Source organism: Sorghum bicolor, chromosome 1 (assembly GCF_000003195.3).
Source record: "Sorghum bicolor cultivar BTx623 chromosome 1, Sorghum_bicolor_NCBIv3, whole genome shotgun sequence".
NCBI lineage: Eukaryota > Viridiplantae > Streptophyta > Magnoliopsida > Poales > Poaceae > Sorghum > Sorghum bicolor.
Window position 1 is genome coordinate 13,568,225 of NC_012870.2, and position 24,400 is coordinate 13,592,624.

Consider the following 24,400-nt stretch of genomic DNA (forward strand, 5'->3'; position numbering starts at 1 on the left):
CACTAAGTGAGGCGCAGATGGGAGGCGAGGTGTGCCTCATGGTCCTATATGGGCCGCACCATCAGAGGTGGCTCGGCCCACAGGATGAAGACGTGCGGCGCACGACTGGTCGGCGTGCACCGCAAGGCTACAAGATATTGTACCAAATAGGATAGTTTACTTGTAACTCTGTCCCTTCACGATATATAAGGAAGGGCAGGGGTCCCCTAGAGGACAAGTCAGAATCATATTCTCTCAACACAAATCAATACAACCAGACGCAGGACGTAGGTATTACGCCAACTCGGCGGCCGAACCTGGATAAAAAGCTTGTCCTTGTCTTGCGTCACCATCGAGTTCGTAGTTTGCGCACCGTCTACCGATAAACTACTACCGTGGGTATACCCCAAGGTAGACTGCCGACCAGCTTTCGTCGACAGTGTGCGAGAGCGCGGCTGAGGAAGAGAGGCATGGGGGAGGGAGGAGATATTTTAAGAAAACTAAGTGGTTCTTATATATCTGACCATCATATTAGGCTTGGTGGGTTTCGAACCTGTTTCAAGAGGTGGGCCTCTATAAATGAATTTACAGGGACCAGGGACGAAGCCAGAAAAAATTTTAGGAGGAGTTGAACAAAATTGCTATATCGACTTAACTTTACTATAACCCCTCACAATATATAGAAAAAATATATTAGTTTAAAGTAGTCTTATATTAATTCACAAAATATATTTAAAAATAAAAGTCTCAGCCCACCCTATCTTATAAATTTGTGTCTAAAATTAGAAGAAAAACACTAGAAGCTCCACTGGATCAGCAGCGGTAGGGGGGCTGGAGCCCCCCTAGCCCCACCGCTAGCTTCGTCCCTGACAGGGACGAATGTTTTTAAACTGCTTTCGTAATTGGTGCTACCACTCCAAAATTTAGTAGCTATTTTGGGAGACACTAATAATATTAGACCATCTACGTTAATAAAATCCCTTGTCTCCTAAAAACATTGTAGTAGTGAAAGATGTGTTAGACATGTTATAATAGATTTTAGGGATGCAAGGTTAAGGTTTAATCAAGATCCGAGTTAAGACAAAGAAGTGAAGAAACAACACAGATAGATTTCTTTCAGATTCCCCGTCAGAGCATTCACAGAACAAGTTTATCATCAGGCATGTTGGATCATGGTGGAATCTAGTAAGATGGCCACGAAGTGCTGGTAATCGTGGAATCCAAAAAGTTAGTTAGGTAGACCGTGCACACCAAATGATACGTTGAAAAGAAGAATGAACTGATGGACAATCCAGTGCATATAATAGAGTTGGCATAGTTGAAGACCCAAATTACCAAAGCCCTGAAAGCTTGATTGGTTGGACGAATTATTATAGTGATCGTTATATTAGAGCAGGAGAAATTTATTTTCCACGGAGATTGAAGAATTTTTGTGGAAGGAACCAATGACAATCGGATAGGATTGAGTGAGATTGACTGATTCTTAACTTGAGCAGACACCACAGAGAGAAATAAATCGATTTGGAGTGGGGTACATATGTACGTGGTTGGCTGCCTGAGGAAGGAAACGAACCAGTACTACTGCTGACTCTGTGCTATCTCCTATCTCTCACCTGATCAATCAAAAGCTGATAATTGGTTGCCCATCCTATTCTCCGTTTGTCCTCTCGGCTGCTGATTTGCAGTAGTGTGACCTCGATGGACATTCGGGGTCTGAAAAAAGGGTTTCTATGGTCCACCCCTGCACTGCATATGAATAATGATCATGATTAGTGCTCGATATCCTGATATATAGGTTGCTGCGCGTAACAGTGTACGCTACTTAGGTCCTCCTAGCTAGGCCTGCAAGCTACCAGCTGCTAGCTGCTACATCTATATATAAAAGGCATCGCCGCGAGCAAACATAAAAAGCAAATCCAAAGCTGAAAGGTAGCTGAGTCCCCTTATACATAGACACTACTTGAGCTACATTTTAGTAGAGTAATGTCGATGCATTACTTGGTTTCTGTATCTGTGACCTGCTTGGCTCTGGGAGTGGGAGCTATCTTGGTCTTGAGAAGGAGGAACGGCGGCCGAACGTGCGAAGGAGCGAGGCTGCCACCGGGGTCGAGGGGCCTGCCGTTCATTGGAGAGACGCTCCACTACTTGGCAGCGTCCTCAACTCTTGGGCTATTGCCACCCTTCTTCGAGAAACGGTTGGAGAGGTATACTATATCACTACTAGAATAGATGGCTTTGCCGAGTGCCCCAGGCATTCGGCAAAGTTCTAAAACACTTGGCAAACACTTTGCCGAGTGTAACACTCGGCAAAGCGCACGCGGCAAAAAAACGGCAAAGGACGCTTTGCTGAGTGTTCTTTGTCGGACATTCGGCAAAGAGTTTATCGAGTACCGCTCCGACACTCGACAAAGTAAAGATATTGTGAAGGGAGGAGCTGTCGTTAGGTTTAGTTTGTCGAGTGTCGACCACCTAACACTCAGCAAATTGTGGTAGTTTGCCGAGTGTCAAGGCAAAAACACTCGGCAAAGTGACCAGGTTTGCCGAGTGTTAGGTGGTCGACACTCGACAAAGTGCGTGTATGTGTGCATGTGTGTGTGGATAAGGTGTGTGTGTCTGTGGGTACGATGCTTTGTCGAGTGCCCCGATCTAGCACTCGGCAAAGTTAATTTTTGAAAAAAAGTCAATTTTTTTTTGCCGAGTGTCATAGCTTCACACTCGGCAAACTAATAATTTTTTTATTTTGACCTCGAAAAATTTTCTAGTCCTCCTACAATAACTTAAACTACAAATTCAAATTTGATATGTTTCTCAAGACGGTTGCTATATTTAGTAAACTTATTTTGTTTAATTAATTTTTTGGATTCAAATTTGAATTGGAAGTCACTCGAATAATGGAAAAAATGAATGAACAAATGATATTCTTGTTATTGAGACTAAATTAATGCCCTATCCAGGCACCAAATTCAAAGATCTTGTTCACGGAACATGACCACAAACTTGCGGATGAGTTGGTTTTAAAATCTATAAAAAGCAAATAAAGTTAGAAAATCATAAACTTGGTTGACATGTCATGATATCGTATGTGGATCCTATGATAAAGACTTGATAAGGTTTCACGAAAGTTGTGACGTATCATGCTTACAACCTTGACATATCCAAACATATGACATGATATCGTATGTGGAGATGTCTTGATTTATAAGCATCCTACGTCACAACTTCCACGAAACCTTATCAAATTTTTATCAAAGCCTCTACATAGGATATCATGACATGTTGACAAGTTTTATGATTTTTAAACTTTGTTTGCTTTTTATAGATTTTAAAACCAACTCGCCCGCAAATTTGTAGTCATGTTCCATGAATAAGATGTTCGAATTTGGTGGTCTATTCTTGGATACAGCCTTAAATTAGTCTCAATAACAAGAATATCATTTTTTTAATTTATTTTTTTCCATTATTCGAGTGACTTCCAGTTCAAATTTGAATTACTAAAAAATCAGTTAAATGAAATAAATTGACTAAATATAGCAAACACTTAGAAAAACATGCCAAATTTTAACATGTAGTTTAATTAACTGTAGGAGTACCAGCGAAAAATTTTGGAGATCAAAACTCAAAAAAAAGTTTGTCGAGTGTCAGGGGTAGACACTCGGCAAAGCATGTCTTTGCCAAGTGTCAACCCTGCGACAGCCGTCAGCTGTTGTCATGGGGTGCCGAGAGTAAAATTTTGCCGTGTGGTTGACACTCAGCAAAGCACCAATTTGTCGAGTGTAAATTTTCGCCGAGTGTCGTACACTAGGCAAATGTCCATTTTACCTAGTTATTATTTACCAAGTGTCGAACACTCGGCAAAGGGTTATTTTGCCGAGTGTCACGTTTTACCTAGTACAACACTCGATAAAACTAATCTTTGCCGAGTGTCCAATTTTTAACACGTTCCCGGAAGTGTATATATACTAGTAAATCACAATATAGCTTCCTCTTTAGGTAGCTTTCGTGGTTGCATAGGCTATTCAACGGGCCGGGGCTATAGAACGCCCGTACAAAGGGGTCACATGTTCAGAACTAGTACATCTGCTTTTCATAAACTTATTAGTCAAACTTAGAGTCATATGAGTATGACTTATTAGGATAAAACTGAAACATATCTTGCAATTGCATTTTGGAGACGAACGAATGACTATATTTGCAGTGGCGGACCCAGGATTTGGTTATGACTAGGGCCAAATCCTAGTAGCAAAAAGCCAAAAACTACACCATCATCTATATAATCTATGTGTCATATATATATAAATTGTTATTACAAAGAAAAGTTTTTAGATCAAGAAGTTCTCCAACTACATATCGCCATACAAAAGAATACAACATTAAACTATAAAAATAAATACTTAGCAATGACAAGAATACAACATTGAACTAAAAAATAAATTCCTAGCAATGACCTACTACATTCACATTTTTCATGTTCTTTTCAGTAATGCCTAAATCTAGACATGAGATGTGAGAGTTAATAAAAAAAGACAAACAAAAAAGTAACCTTACTTAATGACAATGGATTTGTAGCCTAAATATATCTTGTAGCGTCAGAAAGTATTGCAACATTGTCCATCCATTCAAGATTTATGGTAGAGTTTTCTTTTTGTTAAGATCAGAATATATGTAGTAGAAGAACTGCAGGGGATTCAATTACTTCATAAAGCATCCAAGCGAGAGGTCGAGACAACCAGAGAAGAGGCGTCGATTCCTAATGTGCCTAGACTGGTTGGCGTTAAAGCTATTGGGCTAAACTCTGATAAACAAAGGCATTGTTCAATTCACGAAATTTTTTGGCTTTGGCTATTATAGCACTTTTGTTTGTATTTGATAATTATTGTCTAATCATGGACTAACTAGACTCAAAAGATTCTTCTCATAAATTATAGGCAAACTATGCAATTAGTTTATATTTTCGTCTATATTTAATACTCCATGTATATGTCTAAAGATTCGATGTTATAAAAAATTTAGAATTTTTTTGGAAAATAAACCTGGTCTAGAAATTAAAAAGTTGTACCTAGAATATCTAGACTATGACTAGGGCCAAGGCCCTAGTGGCCCTAGGCCTGAGTCCGCCAATGTATATTTGTCTTCGATCGACGATGACCTCGTTACAACCCCTATAGCTAGATGGCTAGATGCATTGTTCCTGAGCGATTTATAACTAGGCCTTGTTTACTTCCACCCAAAATCCCAAAAATTTTCAAGATTCCCCGTCACATGAATCTTTAAACATATGCATGGAGTATTAAATATAGATAAAAATAAAAACTAATTGCACAGTTTGATCGAAATTGACGAGACGAATCTTTTGAGCCTGGTTAATCTATGATTGGACAATAATTACCACAAACAAACGAAAGTGCTACAGTGTCACGAAACTTTTTCATTCAGGAACTAAACAAGGCCCTAATCACGTCCGTACGTACGTGCGTGGTTATAAAAACTCAAAGAAATTGCATGCTAGCTAGTACGTAATGGATCGATGTCCATGCTTGGACTTGTTGGAGTTTGCAGGTACGGCCCCATCTTCCGGACGAGCCTAGTCGGGGAGGACCTCGTCGTGTCGCTGGACGCGGAGCTGAACGCTCATATCCTGAAGCAGGAGGAGCGTGGCTTCCAGATTTGGTACCCACCCTCCTTCATGCGCGTCTTCGGCGCCGACAACATCACCTCTAAGATCGGCGTGCTCCACCGCCACATGAGGACCCTTGTGCTCCGCCTCTTCGGCCACCAGACCATCCGCTCCGTGCTGCTGCACGACGTGCAGCGGAGCGCGCGCGACGAGCTCCGCTCATGGCTCGACCGCCCGGACGTCGAGGTCAGGACGGCCATCTCCAGGGTTAGTTCCTTATTAATTAGCTTCCTCTTTCTATAGTAAGGTCCTGTTTGGTTGCTCCTGTTTTTTTTTTAACTCCTATCACATCAAATGTTTAGATACATACATGAAGTATATTTACAAAACTAAAAATACAACACCTGTTAAATTTTAATACCCCTAGAAACACAGCTAGAGAATAATTTACGAGACGAATCTTTTGAACCTAATTAATCCATAATTAGATACACTAATTGTTAAATAAAACGAAAATGCTATGATACCTATTAAATTTTAACACCCCTAACCAAACACCACCTAATAACAATAGAGCCAATCGAAGTGCATGTGCCAACGTCCCGTGTGTTTATGCTTATGAGTCTTCACTCTGCAGATGATATTTGGCGTCACTGCAAAGAAGCTGATCAGCCATGATGATGCAGCATCAGGGGGAAGGTTGTGGGAATGCTTCCACGACTGGACTTCGGGGCTACTCTCATTCCCAGTTCCCATTCCTGGCACAACTTTCTACAGATGCATGCAGGGACGCAAGAACGTTATGAAGGTGCTGAAGCAGCAACTCGGTGAGCGTAGGAACGCAGCGGAGCGCGAGACCGTGGATTTCTTCGATCTTGTGATCGATGAATTGAACAAGCCAAACCCTATGATGGACAAGAGCACCGCGTTGGACTTGCTGTTCGCGATGCTCTTTGCAAGCCATGAGACGACGTCGATGGTATTAACCGTCATACTCAAGTATTTGACGGACAACCCCAAAGCTTTGCAAGAACTAACAGTAAGTAGATTAATTTATTTAAACACTGTTCCCATAATTATTTGATTGTGTTATGTATCAGAACACACACCAACGTTTACATCGAGTTCGTATTTGACTGTGATGTTAATTTCCAGGAGGAGCATGAAAGAATCCTGGAAAGAAGGGTTGATCGGGACTCCGATATCACGTGGGAGGAGTACAAGTCTATGAAATTCACATCTCATGTATGTACTGACCTAATTGTCAAAAAGAAAATCAATTTGGAAAATGCACAATGCAAATATATCTTGTCCATGCATGGCAGAATTCAAATGGTTATCTTGGACTAATATGCTTTCTATATCGGGCCCTTCTATATCACATAGGTTATACATGAATCTCTAAGGCTGGCAAACATTGCTCTAGTCATGTTCAGGAAAGCAGATCAGGATGTGCACACAAATGGTATGCATAATCATGTCCAATAAAAAAATCTTCTATCTACATTTCCTACTACATATTTAAGAGAATATAAATGAAACATGTTATACATATTATGCACTCAGGGTACACAATTCCAAAAGGATCAAAGATCATGATCTGTCCACTAGCATCGCACTTGAATATGAAGGTTTACGAGGACCCCTCAGTGTTCAATCCATGGAGATGGAAGGTATATATGTGAAATAAACTCAAATCAAATCAACAGATTAATCCTTGGCCCAAAGATCACACAGGTGTGCATTATGTGTATAGAATATTCCTGAACCAGTCGGTGCCTCTAAGGACTTTATGGCCTTTGGGGGTGGTTTGCGGCTATGTGCTGGTGCTGATTTTTCCAAGATGCAAATGGCTATGTTCCTCCATTACTTGGTCAGAAATTACAGGTAAAAAAGCTCTCCCTTTTACAGAGAGAGCTATAAAATGTTCATCACTATACAAAAGTACTTATCAACTGTATGACAAAATCAATATTTTGTTTTCGTCAATAGGTGGAAAACCGTCAGTGGTGGGACAATGGTATTCTATCCAGGGCTGCAATTTCCAGATGGCTTCCACATCCAACTTCTTCCAAAAATCTGAAATGTGGTTCTAGAAACCCTATCAAGAAATTATGCGCATGGTATTAACAATTATGTTATGAGTAGTAGTTATGACTAAATAAATACAAATAAGAACAATTATATTTATATTTATAGGGTGAAGGAGAAAAGGCTTAAAGTTCAATAATGATGTGATAGATTATTCGACCAAACTATGTTTCAAGAGCACTGGGCAATATTGTACTACAATGATAGCTAGTGAGAACTACTTGCTTTATAAACAGATCGAGGGAGTATGTGTTTAATTTTTTGAACTTATAAACAATAATAGAGTAAATTTCACCCCCTGTGTAACAACTATGTTCGTGAGTACAAATTGGTTAAACATCTTGTAATATGTCCAATTCAATGCAAAAAACTTGGTTGTTTGGTGTACATACAGTCCTACAAACATGTCAGGTATGATGTGTTTGGCCAAGCTAGACACTGAAGACGGTATAGAGCTTATATTTGATCGCTTGAAAATAGTCCTCCTGACTTATACAATCCTTCAGCGGTTTACTCGTAATGTCTTGAGGATGTTAAGGATCGCCAGGTAGTCTCATAGCATGCCCAACATCACACTGACAACCTTCGATTGGCTCGAGTCCAACTAAAACAACACCCATGTCGCAGGTCCATTGCAAACAACATCCTAGCCTAGTTAGACAATGCAATTGAAGAGGGTTTTGTGGATACCACGGGGCAGTTGCTCCATGCTTGTGTTTGGTTGAGCCATTGAAGATGGAGCCTCATCACCGAGAACTCAACATTGCTCCACCCTAATATGATTATTGTTCATGATTTCCATCTCTAAACTACCTCTACATAGTGGAATAGCTAAGGCCTCCATTTAAAAACATGGTATGTACACCACCTAGCGCAACTAGTAGTAGATTAATTACATGGGCTCCGAGTATCCAAGCCGAGTCCAAAACGGACAACCTGCAGTTGGTCAAGTGGATGACACTCGGTTTAGGTTATTTGACTCAAATGGTCCTCATTGAGTTAGGTATCCTTCATAGTGTGCTTGACCTTCTTAAGCCTCTCCACCACTTACATTATCTTGGCATTCTCATCTACAATGAAGTCACCACAAGTTTCTTCAAGAACTTTCTCAATACAAACTCCATTGCAAGTGGTTAGATCACCAAAGGTGGAGGCATTACCTTAGAAATAGAAATTGACCTTTAGGTATATTGATTCATGCACAAGGGGGGCTCTTTTGTATTAACGACCACAAATTTGGATTAAAGTCACAATGCTCCTTGTCTAAGAAATGAAAATTGTTAAGCAGTGATTCATAATGAGTGATAAAGTTGGACTGAGTTGTTCTTTAATTTCTTTGAGGGCCTTAATTTCTTTAGATTGTCTTTTTAAAAAGCCTCTCTTATTCATGGAGAAAGTGAAGTAGGTTTTCTTCTTCATCGATGGAGTCATCACTTACATTGCTTTTCTTACACATGGTCACAAGGCTAGACTTGGAGAGACGGGTGGTGAAAATACATTATATTAAGCATGTTAGTCCAAACATCGACAGGGCCTTCCCCTACTCCCTGTCAGTCGTTGCTATAGTAGTGGCACCTATAATATAGCAGGGTTCATGTTGGAGTGCATCAAGTTCTCTAATTCCTTGAATTAAGGGAAAAGTTCTTGTGTGGTTAGCTAGCCCACCTTTCCTTGAGTCTGATTTTAGACATTTAACTTGTAAGTTGTTCAAATTTAGTTTTACATTTCTAGAAATAATAAGATAGTTTACTTTATTAAATTCATTTTCTATATATTTTAAATAAAAAAGTGGAACCCATGGCATTTTTTATAAAAATACAATCTATCTGTTACTGCAATGTTTGAAGTTATTTGGATGTAGTTGTAATTGTTTCTAGTGTTTTATTGCTCTTTGTTGTGCCTGTAATTGATACAGTTATCGTTTTGTTCTTTATTGAACTCAAAGATCAACCAAATGCAAAAATAATACCAAATATGTTGGAGTTGAATTAACCAAAAAAAAATTGAGGGCTAGCAAATGAATACTAGTTGCAATGCCTAGATACAAACTATATATGGTGAAACATGTTACCTACAGGTTGGTGTTTTCTTTTCCAGTCTATTGTGTACTCCAAATGGTTTAATAGTTGAAAACTATAATTGAAATAGAGATAATGTACATGACCATTGTCACACCCATATTTTAAGAACAAAATAGGATGCATAAAAGACTTACATGTGCCCCAGAAACAGTCGCACACATAAGTAGACAAATCTCAAATGTACCATTGCAGTGTTTATTACATAGCGGAATATAAGATATCACATAGTCTCATACAAAAATGATAGCATAAAGTAAACAACGCTCTCGACGGAAGCTCCACACAGGGACACTGTTGACTGGTTGACTCCAAACCTAGTACTCATAACGATAATCCTCATTCCAGTCTTCTTCATTATCATATCCTAAGGTGTTGGGAAATTGCAAGAGTGAGCACATATCGTACTCAACAAGTATAACCAGGGGTTCATGAGGCTCAAATAGCTGACACTGGTTTGACTGCATTTAGCTTTTAATGGTGGATAGCATGTTCATAATTAAATAGCAATTGTCAAGGGGTTCATGAGGCTCAAATAGTCCTTTCTAAAATATATTACGCCGGCTAACCGAAACAAATGCGGAATTAAAACTATCGGTCTAGCCAAGACTACACCCCTCTATCTAAGTTCTCTAGCACCTTGAAAAGATCCTAAACAAGCAAGCAAGGTGCTACCTAAGCAAGAGCTCACCTAATCAAATCTAGGAGCAAGGTCACACAAACCTATGCAACTAGTACTTTACAAACCGAGGGAGCTCCTACACAAACTAGTGAGGCAAAGCGCACAAAGCCTAAGCTCACTAGCAAGCTCAATAATAAGGCAACTAATGCCAAATTAGAGAGCACAACTTACTTAGCTACACAAACTAAGCAATGTGACTAACAAGGTTACACAAACCAAATTAGTCACGCAAGGGAACTACTTCTAGCTACACAAGCAAGAAGGTAACTAGCAAGCTACACAAGCTAACTAATTACAAGAGCAACTACACAAGCACAAGTATATGAACGTAAGAACAAGCTTGTGTTAGGGACTTGCAAACCAACTGGAAGAACAATGTTGACACGATGATTTTCTCCCGAGGTTCACTTGGTTGCCACCAAGCTACGTCCCCATTGAGACAAGCTCCAAGGTTGCCGCCGGTCCTCTTGCAAGTGGTGACCCGCAAGTCACACTCTCCCACGTGGAGTGCTTACCACAAACTCTAGCACTTGACCCGGCCGGACCACTTGTCGCTCTTCACGTCTCGCTCAACTAGAGTTGCTCTTCGCGATCCCCGCGGGGTGAGCACCGTACCCCTCACAATCTCTTCTCCGGAGCACCGCACAATCTCCTTGCGTGCTTCGACGGAGTCACAAGCCACCAAGCCGTCTAGGAGGTGGCAACCTCCAAGAGTAACAAGCACCACCGGCTTGCAACACGAACACCTAGTGCCACTCGATGCAATCTCTCAATGCAACGCACTAGAATCACTCACTCGCTATTGATTCGCACTCTTGCAAGCACAAGTGAGTTAGAGGCCTTCCTAGCACTCCCCAAGCATGGACACTAAGTCCCAAGGGTGCTCAGCACCAGCCAAGGCCGGCCACCACTTCTATTTATAGCCCCAAGAGCTAAACTAGCCGTTGCCCCTTCACTGGACGAAACACGTGGGCACCGGACGCTCACAGGGAGCCACCGGACGCTCAACACCCAGCGTCCGGTGCTCTGCTGACCGCCACGTGTCACTAGCCGTTTGAAGTCGACCGTTGCCGCCAACGGCTACTGCGCACGCGCGCCTGCACAGCACCACCGGACGATGGGCACCGGACGGTCCGGTGCTCACCGGACTCGTGCGCAGAGAGTTTGTCAAACTCGCGACCTCACCGGACGCTAGGCACCGGACGGTCCGGTGCTCACCGGACTCGTGCGCAGAGAGGGTTGCAAAAACCCCTCACACCGGACGCTAACCACCGGACGCTCTCAGAGTGCGTCCGGTGCTTAACCCTAGCAGGGTCAAGCTCATCGGACGCTGAGGCCAGCGTCCGGTGCCTCCGCACTCAGCGTCCGGTGAGTGTTTCTCAGTGAGAAAACACTCCCGCGACTTCTCTAAATTTCCCACCGGCGCAATAGAAAATATACACTTAATTTTCTCAAAAGCGCCGAACACCACCAAGTGTACACCACCATGTGCATGTGTGTTAGCATTTTCACAAACATTTTCCCAAAGGAGTTAGCCTCTCAAACTTGCCACGCCACTCGATCCTAACACGTATGCAAAGTTAGATCGCTCAAGTGGCACTAGATGACCGATATGCAAACAAGTTTGCCCCTCTTGATAGTACGGCCATCTATCCTAAATCCGGTCATAAACTTCTCTACACACCTATGACCGGTGAAATGGAAATGCCCTAGGTTATACCTTTGCCTTGCGCTTTCCATTCCATCTCCTCCAATGTTGATGCAACACATGCATCAACCAATCACCAAATGATATGATCCACTTCATATCATCACATGACCGTATTGGTTCATCGATCTTGACCTCACTTGCTCTTCACCGTTGCCTCGGTCCATCGGCGCCAAGTCTTGCTCAAGCTTCACCGTCACACGCGGTCCCTCGCTTCAAAGCCTCCGACTTGCCCTTCACTCTTGCAACCGGTCCATCAAGCCAAGCCTCATCTTGATCTTCTCCACCTTGGTCACATGACTCCATGTCATGTCTCATATGCAATGAGCTCCTCCATCATCATATAATCACCTGTGGACTAATCTCCTGTGTATCTCACATAAACACTATTAGTCCACCTAAGTTGTCACTCAATTACCAAAACCAAACAAGGACCTTTCACTCGCACTATACCTGTGTCGGTTCAGCCTCCGCCCTTTCGGGTAACCTCTAACAAGCTAGAAAAGGTCTCCATACTGAGCTAAAGCCAGAGCCATTATAGCCCTCATGGTTGCACTGTTATCCCGGATGATCACGTACAGACAAGATCTCATACAGTTATTTGTCATTCTTTTATGTTCATTGCATAGCTAGTAATCATCTTACAAGATCATGGATTATATCAAGCACTAGCACATCTACACCAAATGCATATCAAGTAGGTAGCAAGGAATACAGGTAACAATCATCTATGATTTTGCTAAGGTCGACAAGGTGATAGCATGCATATGTGAATAGGTAACAAGGATGATCCCAAGTTATACTTGCCTTGCTCAAAGCTCTCCTGAGCCTGCTGGTCCTCAAAAGCTTGGTCTTGGTCACCAACGTACGGCTCACCGTCTATAACCGATCATCAATCAACAACACGCAATCTAATATAGACAATCATACACGAAGCAAACAAGATATAATTAGAACATTACACCAACCAGTGGGAAAACAAAGATAAAAGTTTATGAAAATATTCTACGCAGCGCTACGATCACACAAACGTAAAGTTGACAAAAATTGAAATTAAAACGGAGAAGTTATGTATTTTCCAAGATTTCCTATAGAGAAATAATTAATTAACTAGTACCAGGAAATTAAAAAGTTTCAAAACATAAAACTAATAATTCTAACATGTAGTGCTCGTAAATACGAATCCAACGAAATTTGAACGGACAAAAACAGAGTTAAAATAAATATTTTATAAGCAAAACCAAAGTGCTAGTTCGCTTTCCGCACAGCCCGGCCGGTTTCCAGCTCCGGCACGGTGGCGCGTCATGGGCGCCATGGGCGCCACCGGGAGCTCGTCTTCGGCGCACAGTGACTTCTCGTTTCCGATCACCGTTTCGAGAAAGAAAAACTCCGGGAAGACGAGCAGCTCACCGCGAAGTGCGTCCTCGGTTCGGTCCTAAAGGAAGTAGGAGGAGCGCGCGGCGGCGGGAGAGCTCACGGTGAGATCCGCTCCCAGGAAAAAAATATACGGCGATTAGGGCTCGGTTTCTCCACTTGGACGCAAAGAGGGAACAGGGAGGTTGACCTAAGACTTTATGGGGCTCGGTTTTGCGCGTGTTGGCAAGAAATCACGAATCGAATTCCCGGGATCGGAGTCCCGATCCTTCACAGCTGGGAGAAGAAGGAAGGGCTCTGGCGTGTGGGTTCCGCGTCGCAGTGAGAGAAGGGGCAGGGCCCAGCTGGCAGTGAAGGAGGAAGGGGAAATCAGCGCGCGGGCTTCCTGGGCCGCGCTGGACCGAGGCGAAGGGGAGAGGGGATGCTCGGGCTGCGGCCTGAGAGGCTTACTTTCTCTTTTTTTTTCTATTTTCTTTTTCAATAGAGTTTTGTGTGCAAAATAAATTCTCATAAAAAAACAACAAGCATAGAATAAAATGTGCTCCAACATGAATGCAACAACATGTTTCTAAAACTTATGATAAATTTTATTTTCCACAAAATTATTTAAGTGCTAAATTTAAATGCTCTCAAAAATACTTAATTAAATCAAATTAAATCCTATTAATCTGAAATCAAATTTTGGGTGTAACAACCATAGACTACAAATACTAGGAATATAGGAACAAATAAATTCCAAATAACTCAATCAGATCGCTAAAAATAATTATGATATATTTTTCTGTAAATATTTAGTACTAATTTCATATTTTGTTGATGTAATATAAAAATAAGCAACAAGTTTATTTGAGAGTAACTAAACATCCTTTTTGACTGAAATCAGCGCTCATATTTGCTTGTTGAAAATCCAACGTGTGGGTTCTACTGTAGGCACGAGGAATTTGAGTGCTTAGGCAGCTGATATTTACTGAAACGCAGATATTTTCTTCTTCTTTTGTCTTTTTTGACCAAGACGACGTCCGGACTGCTAATGTCCTTATCATGCATCCAACGCTTTCAGAATGTCACTGTACTTGCAATGATCGTAGAGCATACTGTACAGACCAAATAAAAGGATGGACACAGGAACCATGGAGAACGTACGGCTAGCCTGGCGGCTCGAGAAAATGTATGTGGACTCCCAGAATTGACAGACATGAAACGAGACCCGACGCATGAAAGCTTCAATGACTCAATTATTTATGTCTCCGAACCGATCTAGGGCAAGATTGCTTCAGACTTACTCCTAGATATAGTATCAATGTGTCGAGTGTTAGATCAACTTCATCCCTGTGCTCGGATGTCGTTGATCTAAACACTCGACATGGCTGGGCCTTAGCAGCCGGGGTACGGGAACATGGGCACGTTCCCCGTTCCGGGAACTTCGTCCCGAAACGTGGAACGGGAACATCATGGAACATCGTTCCCAAATGCGGTGGAACACGAATCATATATAGGAGCAATCATAGAAACATCAGTCCCAAGCGACTATGGAACTTCGTGGTGTGTGTGCATACTGCGCCGTGCCCGTCCGTGAGCGGTCGGCGAAAAATCTAGATGGTGATTGACTCATTGGCCTAGACCTGCAATGAGCCTTAAGGTTGGAGTTGGACAGCCCTAAATGAAACAAAAATACAATAGTAAACTATATCACGCTAGGAATCGAACTCATTTGATTCAAAACAACACGTAAAACTATCTGAGCCAACCACTACGTCCCAAACACGTTCCTTTAGAAAGTGGAACGCGTTCCACAACTTAAAGGAACGAGACGAAGCTATATACCCCCTACGTTCCATAGTTTATGAGAATGTCGTACCGCGTACCACGTTCCCGTACCACGTACCCTATGTTCCGGGAACATGGCTGCTAAGGGCTGGGCACCCACGTATAACTAGCCAACAAGTTTAATTTTCAAGCTTGTCCTCGTACTATACTACTACTACCCAAGTTCCAAGCAAATTGATCTGTTTCGATCTCACGCCACCTCAGCCTCCTCTTCTCTAAGGGGTTGTTTAGTTCATGAAATATTTTGCAAAAGTTTTTAAATTTTTTTCATCACATTAAATCTTTCAACACATGCATGCAGCATTAAATATAGATAAAAAATAATTAATTGCATAGTTCACTTGTAATTTGTAAGACGAATCTTCTAAGGGCACTCACATGCAAGACTCTATCACAGAGTCCAAGATAATTAATTATACATTATTATGGTATTTTGCTGATGTGGCAGTATATTTATTGAAGAAAGAGGTAGAAAAAATAAGACTCCAAGTCTTATTTAGACTCTAAGTCCACATTGTTCGAGGTAATAAATAACTTTAGACTCTATGATAGAGTCTGCATTGTGAGTGCTCTAAGCCTACTAATTAGTCTATGATTAGAAAATAATTGTCAAATAGAAACATAAGTGCTATGTTAGTCAAAACTAAAAAAAATTCACCAACTAAACAGCTCCTAAATGGAAAACATGCTGACACACGGTCACCCTATTCGTAAAATTTCAAGCTTTTCTTTATCTTGGTATCCACGGTAAATGTTCAACGTTTCTAAAGCCACAAAATGCGTTCGATTCTTGCAAAGAAGCGATGACCACGTCGTCGTAAATGCTTACGGCCGTTTGATTTGCTTGATTGAGGGTTGCCGTTGCTTGCGCTGTTGTTCGCCAGAAGCTGCTTCACCCGCTTCGAATCTCGCAGGCTGCTCCACCCGCTTTAAATCTGGTCTTCCTATCCCTTCTCCTGTGCTGCCGTTGTTGACCGCTTCTTTCGTTCTCGCTCACCTTGTCCTTTGGGCCTCATTTTGATGTAAAAAATTTTTAGAATTCGCTACTGTAGCACTTTCGTATGTTTGTGGTAAATATTATCCAATCATAGACTAACTAGGGTCAGCAGATTCGTCTCGTGATTTACAGGCAATCTGTGTAATTAGTTTCTGTTTTCGTCTATATTTAGTGCTTCATGCATGTGCCGTAAGATTCGATGTGATGAAAAATCTTGAAAACTTTTTGAATTTTGGTGGGAACTAAACAAGGCCTTAGTGTATCGCACCGCTCTTAGTCCTTGCTACTGTCGCTTTCGTCTTCCTTCCCTCTGGGTCGGTGCTCTCTGTCTTCCACCTCACTCCTCACTTCCTTGCTGCCTCTGTTCTGGGCCTCTGCTCCTCATCGTCTCCACTCCGCTCACCGTCGTCCTCCGCGGCGTCCGTCGCTTACTTTTTTCCTTGCATTGTGCTTGCCTACGGCCACTACACCTTGTTTAGTTCCTAAAATATTTTGCAAAAATTTTCATATTTTTCATCACATCGAATTTTACGGCAAATACATGGAGCACTAAATATAGATAAAAGAAATAACTAATTATATAGTTTACCTATAATTTGCGAGACAAATTTTTTGAGCCTAATTAGTCTATAATTGGATAATATTTGTCAAATACAAACGAAATTGTAACTATTTCTATTTTATAAAAAAAAATTAGAAGTAAACAAAGTCCAACAAATACAAAGCCCAACAAAATATCAGATAGCAACCGCACACGTGCGCGGAGGCGCACACCTGCCACTAGTTTATATATCATACAGTACACGCACTTTAGAGCTCGTTGAACATCGGAGCTCAAGCTGACAGATGAGCCTATGCTTTTGCTGGAATCCTAGTTTTGTGTACCAGTAGCTTTTATGTTCTGTGATGAATCCTCTTTGGCCCATCTGGCCCGTCATGACTCTCGTAACAAATTCTTTTAGAGCAACTCCAGCCCAGCATGTAAATTGGGCCTCTATTTTTTCCATTTGCATGCTGGCATGTAAAAAATAGGGATCCAAAATCAAATACAACTCCAGCCCAACACCCAAAATCCATTTGCGTACCTGTGCTTGTTCTCGGTCGGCGGCACCCTGCGGCCGGCGCTCCTCTCCGCTGCCAGCCCCACGGTCGCGGCGTGCGTTCCTCTCCTGCCCCCGCGGCCGCAGCCGGCGCTCCTCTCCTGCAACCGCGGCGCGAGGGATTTCCGTGGGCATTGGCAGGATCGATCTTCAGACAAAAGGATTGCCCTGTTCTCCAAAACCTGCAGACAATCTTCCTCGACACCAAGCTCATCGTTCTTTTCCCCACTGTGCCTCTCGCCATTGGACAGGTACATACCCATTTACCCCATGACGACCCTCTGTTGCTGTGATCCATGTGAGGGCAAATATCTCAAGTTTTCACCATATTGAAGAATCATATAGTGCATCAATTTTAGAGACACTTGTCTGTTTAAATGGTGTTGCAAGATTGATGGTGTTGGGAGAGCAGCACTGCGTTCTTATCGTTTTTGAAGGGGCTATATGCTATTTGTCAACAATGGGTAGGAGACAAATATGTCTATGTACTATTTTGAGTAGCAGTGATTTTTCTGATTGTATACAAGAGTAGTACCGGGAACAAAGATGATGCTTGTCCTGACCCTTTTTAATAGCATTTTTTCTTTGGTTAATTGATTTGGTTGCTGACTACAGTATATGCCATGCCACTAGAGTATTTTGTGAAAGAGCTAGTATTTTACTGTTTGAGTTATGTTGCATGGATCTATAGTAGTTGAAATAGTTCTGACAATATTACTTACTATTGTTATATGTAAATTTCTGAAATTAATACACTAATAAAATATTTTTACAAACAAATAGATAATTTTGACAATATGGTTGTTTCCCCAATATGTCGATTGAGAACTTTAATTTTGAGATGTGCTCTGAATTTGCCTAACTATTCAAGTTCCAAAACTGATAGATAATTCTTCATACAGAATGCTCCCCTTGCCAACGTCGCTGAGATTGAAAAGCTGAGTGTGATGGATGCTCGAGTTTCAACATCTTCAGGTGAATCCTTTGATGGGTTACTGATGGCTATCATTTTTCACATGGCTGTACATATACATTTAGTGCAGAAATTTTGTAATTATCTGTGCAGCCAGCCTGCTAAGAACAGGTTGTGCTAAATCATTGTGCTGAGCTGAACAACCATGTTGTTCATTCTTTCGTTTAACTGTCATGTTGCTAAATCAGAGTGTCTAACTTGATGGAGAATTAAACCAGGTGTCCAGGTCCAATACGAGTTTCTTCCAATTTGGATAACACATATTAACTAACATGTTTAGAAGGGAGAGGAGTCTAAAAGACACTGGCTCAGTAGCTCAAAAAAATTATATAACTTTGCAGGCACATCTGTCAGCAAAACCAACAATATTTGATCTGACAATTCATGGATTTTAAGGTGCTACCAAAGCAATACTTTCGACTGAGGATACAAAAGGTTTTCCACACGCAAATTAACCCATCAAACACAGAACACACTAGATCATACAGAATTGCAGCCTCCCACAGACACAAACGAGATAAAAGCAGTAATCACTCTGATTCCAAACTAGTAGCTGCAGGTGAGTACAGAGAAGCAGGAATTACGTTGAATGGCGCAAGCTGGCCAGCCTCAGAGGAGTCGATCTCCTTCAGCAGCTGCGATGCATGCCTCCCATACATCCTCCTCCTGAACCTACGATGGCACTTGGGTATTCCTGAGCAGGGAAGCTAAAAATGTTCAGTCCAAATTCCAAAAGGCTTCTATCAAGCACATACAAGTAATTGCAGCCAATGTATATGGCATGAGCAACAAGCCAACAAATTAGTACCAATATCAGGATGGGCTCGACTCTCTCAACCTGATTTGAGGACCATTCTCATTCTCACCCGCAAAAGGATTCTAGTTTCACAATTCAATTTGGATGAAAGTTGAAAAAAAAAAAAGAAATCATTCCTCCACAACGAATGCGTCTTATCTACAGCAAGAGCCCGATCTGAATCTAGGTGCAGCAAAAGAAAAGGATTCATGAGAGGGGAATGGAACGTGCGTACGAATTCGCGGACGATGCCCTTGTAGACAAGGATGGGGACGGCGAGGCCGAAGAAGCCGACGACAGCGAGGCTGCGGCGCGTCCAACGGAAGTTTAACTCGAGGTGCTCCCGGCCGGCGTTCCGCTCCTCGATCCACTTGTTCAAGGTGCTGGTGCGGTGGAGGAGGGCCGGCCGTGGCGACGGTGCTGGTGCTGGTGCGGGGGCGCGTGCGGAGGAGGGAGGCCGCGAGGCCGCCGGCGGGGCGGCGCGTGCGGACGGGAGAGAGAGAGAGAGGGGATAGGGAGCCGCTGGATCTGGGGAGGGCATTCAAAATAGGGACCCAAATAGAAGGTGGGCTAGAGTTAATTTTTTTAAACCAAGTCCCTAGATCTAGAATAGGGGTATAAATAGGAGGTGGGCTGGAGTTGCTATTAGCGCGGAAGCAATGGCTGTACAGCCACCATTCTCAGTCCTGGGCCAAATTCAACTGTATTGCTATTGCCGCCGCACAACGCACGCGTCGGAGCCTAAAGCGCCATTGGGCCTTATTTCTTCCATCCATGGACACGTATTTTTGGCACACCGAACATTTTCTTTTGGACGAAGTCTATTTTAGGTATCTCAACTTTCGCTAAAGTCTGTTTTTTATCCTTGAACTTCAAAACCGGGTAACATACATCCCTCAACTTTCGAAACCGTGCATATTACGTCCTTGACATGGTTACGAGCGGTTTTGAAGGGCTGTTTTGTCTTTTTCATTTTTATTTATTTCGGCTGAATATTTGTAAAATTATAGTAAATCACATAAAATTCATAAAATAGTAAATCTGATTTTGTTGAACTCCAGATAAGTAGATCTACACAATGATTATATAATATAGTATGCTTTAGTAGAAAGTTTTTGTTGTAGCTTTAGATTTGTGTTTTCCTATAATTAATTAGAATAGTTCATAGCTATAGTTTATATGGTCCAATTATGATGAATTTTTTATGTTGGGATAATTACTATATATTTAAATTGTGGTAAAAATTTAATACTCATTAGATCATGTATAACTTAGTTATAGATTTATTAAGATTTAACAAGCATAGACCTAAATAAATCTAACTAAGTAATACATGATCCAATGAGTATAAAAGTTTTAGTACAGCTCAATCATAGAATAATTAGCCCACCATATAAATTTCATCACAATTGGACCATAGAAACTGTAGCTATAAATAGTCTAATTAATTACAGAAAAGCATAGATATAAAGCTGCATAAAGAAAATATATACTAAAATATACTATATTATATATTTAATATGTAGATCTACTCATCTGAAGTTCAAAAAAATTGAGCTTTCTATTTTATGATTTTTATGTGATTTTTCAAAAAATTCAGCCAAAATAAATAAAAAGAAAAAGACAAAACTGCTTTCAAAACTAGGTCAAGGATGTAATGTGCACGTTTTTAAAAGTTAAGGGATGTATTTTGTCTGGTTTTAGAGTTCAGGGATGAAAATTAGACTTTCGTGAAAGTTAAGGGACCTAAAGTGGACTTTTTTCTTTTCTTTTCTTTTCTTTTATTTTTTCCCCATTCTAACGTAGTCTCCTTTTTTTCTTTTCTTTTATTTTCATTTTCTTTGGCATTTTAATTATCCTTTTGTTTATTCAAATAGATTTCATCCTTCCATTTCATTTTCTTTCTTTTATTTTTCTCTCTACTCATGAACTAGAATATTGTTATCTTAAGATAGGAATATATTATTCTCCTAAGCTGGAGACATTATTCTCTTTGGTTTCTATTTCCTTTGCACTCCTAGAATCAAATACTTTTCTTCTAAACATAGAATATTAGTTGCCTAAGCATGGAAAATATTTTTTTTCTAAACTAAAAATTATTCTCCTTGACTAAAGTATTATTCTATTCATTTTCATTGATTTAATTTTCTAGTTGTGGATAAGAATAATCTCTTGACCTAGAATATATATCATTCACGTGAACCTAAAATATTATTCTCTAAAAAATAATATTGTTTTGTTGGACTTGAGTGTTTTTCTTTATGAATACAATGTTCTTATGAATGTGGAATATTATTCTCCTAAACTTGGAATAATGTTATTTTCCTAATTTGGAATGTATATTATTTAGTTTTGCTCTTTAACTGTATTATTTTTCCATTTAAATTTCTTCCTATTATTGGACTAGAATCTTATTTACTCCTGATTTATAATACAAATTACCTTAACCTCAAATTTATTATCCTAATTAAATCTAGAATATTATTCTCCTTAATCTTGACCTTTTTCTCGTAAATGCGGTGAAGGAACCGTTGCCTTTAAGAGTGGGGGTTGAATTACTTAAAACTAAGACCAAAAACCACTTATGAAAACATACTCAAGTTCTATCTTGATATGCAATATATTTTTGTAAGTATTGCTTTGTCGGATGCCAAAGAATTTTGTGCCCTAAGTTCTAATTCTATGAACTAACCTAGCAAGCTAGGCTATGAAGGTAAAAAAGCATACAACCAAGGAATAATGCAAGAATGTAAATGTAGAATATAAACAGTTAGAGAATGTGAACTTCATGTATGACTTGTTTTTACTGAGGTATTGGAAAGCTCATACTTTCCACTGATCCTCATTGGAGCCCCCTCACAAGGATGCTCTCACAAGGGCCAAGCTTCAAATCGGGCAACTCTATGGATAGTTCAAGAGCCTTTCCCCCATGCAAGTGGTTTTCTACCAAGTATCTCCTAGATTCCCTCCACCATCTCCACTTTGTAGAGCTTCAGCTAAAACACCGAGGGCCTCTCTTCTCTCGTACGCCATCGGCGTGCACTCAACAAACACCTAAAGCAAAGAGCTAATGTGGCTTGAACTAGCCTAAGCACCAATTCTAATGCTTTTGTTAATTCCTAATCTTCTCTTAAGCACATGTGGTGTCTTAGATATGAGCCTCAACTCAACTGCGCTTTGAACCCGCTCCAACACACTTCAAATGGTTGGGTATGCGAGTATAAGTATCCCCCAACTAGACATAGTAATTAGGATCTATCTCAGCGGTAAGCACTGAATATCTTTGGTGACCACATCGAAGAAATCTGGTGCCCTACATCTCACCAACTACTAGTTGCAGACATATCTGGCGCACAACCAAAAAAATCGGTGGTTAGTCCAAAGCTCTCTAGAATGCACCTCATAATATATTACTTCGATGCCTCCACTAGAGAGCTCTGGTACTCTCTTTTGTTTTCTGCCACATGTGCATTGGCTCTATTACATAACTCCAATACACTCTAGAAATATATCGTGCACCTTTTTGTTCTTGTATCTCAAACTCCATTCACCGGAAAACTCCGGTGATGACCCAAAAGTAACTCAGGACTTATAGTACAACCATGTATGAGGACAACATGTCTCTAGTCTTGTCTTAGTAATCTAAACTACTCTAGCTTGTTAATGATTATAGAAAGGTGCAAGAGGGCGTGCCTTTGTCGGGTGTGATTCAACTTTCTATCATTTATATGTTATTGTGATGGTGTGTGTCATTTTGGTAGGAGGCTGTACATATTTGTTGGGTAAATCTGAAACCTCATGGCTAGTAACTTGTTAGGAAGACTTTGGAATAGCTATAATAAAATCTTGCCGACTCACCTTCAAAATGGTTCATAGGTTAGCTTTATCCCCGACGAATGTAGATCATGACTCGTGGTTAAAGTTGTGTATAGTCCGCAAAGTACTTAAAATGATAAGTTAATCATGATCTCGATCATGAGCGGTAAGAATCCTTTTTTAGTAGCTGATTTACCATGGATTGTTTGGCATATGGCTTAATGCTATTGTAATCCCTAATTACTTACACTTTGGGGCTTAAGCATAATTTAGTTACTCACCAAGTTTGAAAGAATAAATATTATGACCAACTAAAAGTGCTTACTATAGTTCAGTCATGTTTGGCCTTTTGAGCCTTGTATAAACTCATGTTATACTTGCTTAAATTCAAAAAAATCCAGAATGAAGGTACTAGATGGTGGATGTAGTGAGTTTTCTAAGAAGTAACGAGGAGTGTTAGGCGTATGCTCCTAGTCATCCATCCCTATGAAGATTGGAAGCCATAAGACAAGATTCAAAATCGTTTTTTGTTGTGTTATGTTAACATGTAAGTATTATTTTAAATATGTTTATGCTATTTAATAACATTATCTTTTTTTGGTAATTTCCATATTTTTGTGCTATATGTTTTTTGTGGATATCCTAGGCATACATACAGTTAGGGCACACATATTTTGCACTTATATGCTTGGTTTCCTTCGAAAAGTGGGTTCAACAAAACTAGAGTACTCTTAAGAGTAAGCAACATCCATAAATCATTTCAATCATCACAATACCAGTTAGTACTTTTTTCTTGGTTTTGAGGCTCAACACCATTGTTGTCTTCCTGGTTGGACACATCAATCAGTATATTAAGAGGATTTCTTTATCTATGAAGTTTTTAGGAGAGTTGATTGTTTGGTCTTGAATTGGTTGTTCCGCTTGCTGCAATGGGACTATTGGAAGCTCATGCAAATGATATAGTGACATGGTTGATGTTATTACGACATATCAACTAAAATTTGCTGTGGACATTGTTAACACAAGTCATTATTAACTTATCAAATTATAGTGATAGGTCCGTTACTGACTTGAAGGACAGATAGAGATAAGTGACGCGGGTCTTCTTTGTGAGGACGAGCCACCACTTTTTCTACGTCACTAGGTGGGTTTTCACATAGTGTATATATATTGTCTAGCATATCAGTACTCCTTTTCCTATCAACTGTACTTGAACATGGTGATCTTAATTACTCTGCTATTGAAATGATTAAGCACTAGTAAAATCTTTGATTAGTCGTTGTATATTGAGAAGGGTAGCCCGTTTATTTACGCGATTTCTAACAGTCTCTCCACTGGAACACATCAGCACAAATGACATGCACA

At 40.6% G+C, this 24,400-nt stretch overlaps 2 protein-coding genes across 4 annotated transcripts; one reads left to right on the forward strand and one right to left on the reverse strand.

The window, feature by feature from the left end:
• LOC8062256 (cytochrome P450 87A3) lies at positions 1,881-8,023 on the forward strand. 2 transcript variants are annotated; one of them, XM_021455855.1, is made up of 9 exons: positions 1,881-2,183; positions 5,536-5,860; positions 6,231-6,632; positions 6,749-6,838; positions 6,980-7,058; positions 7,160-7,266; positions 7,350-7,480; positions 7,586-7,716; positions 7,793-8,023. In XM_021455855.1, the coding sequence occupies exons 1-8, from the start codon at positions 1,963-1,965 to the stop codon at positions 7,674-7,676; spliced, it is 1,446 nt and encodes a 481-aa protein (XP_021311530.1). In that variant the 5' UTR covers positions 1,881-1,962; the 3' UTR covers positions 7,677-7,716; positions 7,793-8,023. The 2 variants fall into 2 exon arrangements, with proteins under 2 accessions (XP_021311530.1, XP_002464219.1); XM_002464174.2 differs by having other exon boundaries at positions 7,586-8,023.
• On the reverse strand, positions 17,014-19,789 carry LOC8062257. 2 transcript variants are annotated; one of them, XM_002466750.2, is made up of 3 exons: positions 19,455-19,778; positions 17,436-19,117; positions 17,014-17,364 (listed from the first exon to the last, which is right to left on the reverse strand). In XM_002466750.2, the coding sequence occupies exons 2-3, from the start codon at positions 17,711-17,713 to the stop codon at positions 17,136-17,138; spliced, it is 507 nt and encodes a 168-aa protein (XP_002466795.2). In that variant the 5' UTR covers positions 17,714-19,117; positions 19,455-19,778; the 3' UTR covers positions 17,014-17,135. The 2 variants fall into 2 exon arrangements, with proteins under 2 accessions (XP_002466795.2, XP_021313266.1); XM_021457591.1 differs by lacking the exon at positions 17,014-17,364 and having other exon boundaries at positions 18,736-19,130; positions 19,455-19,789.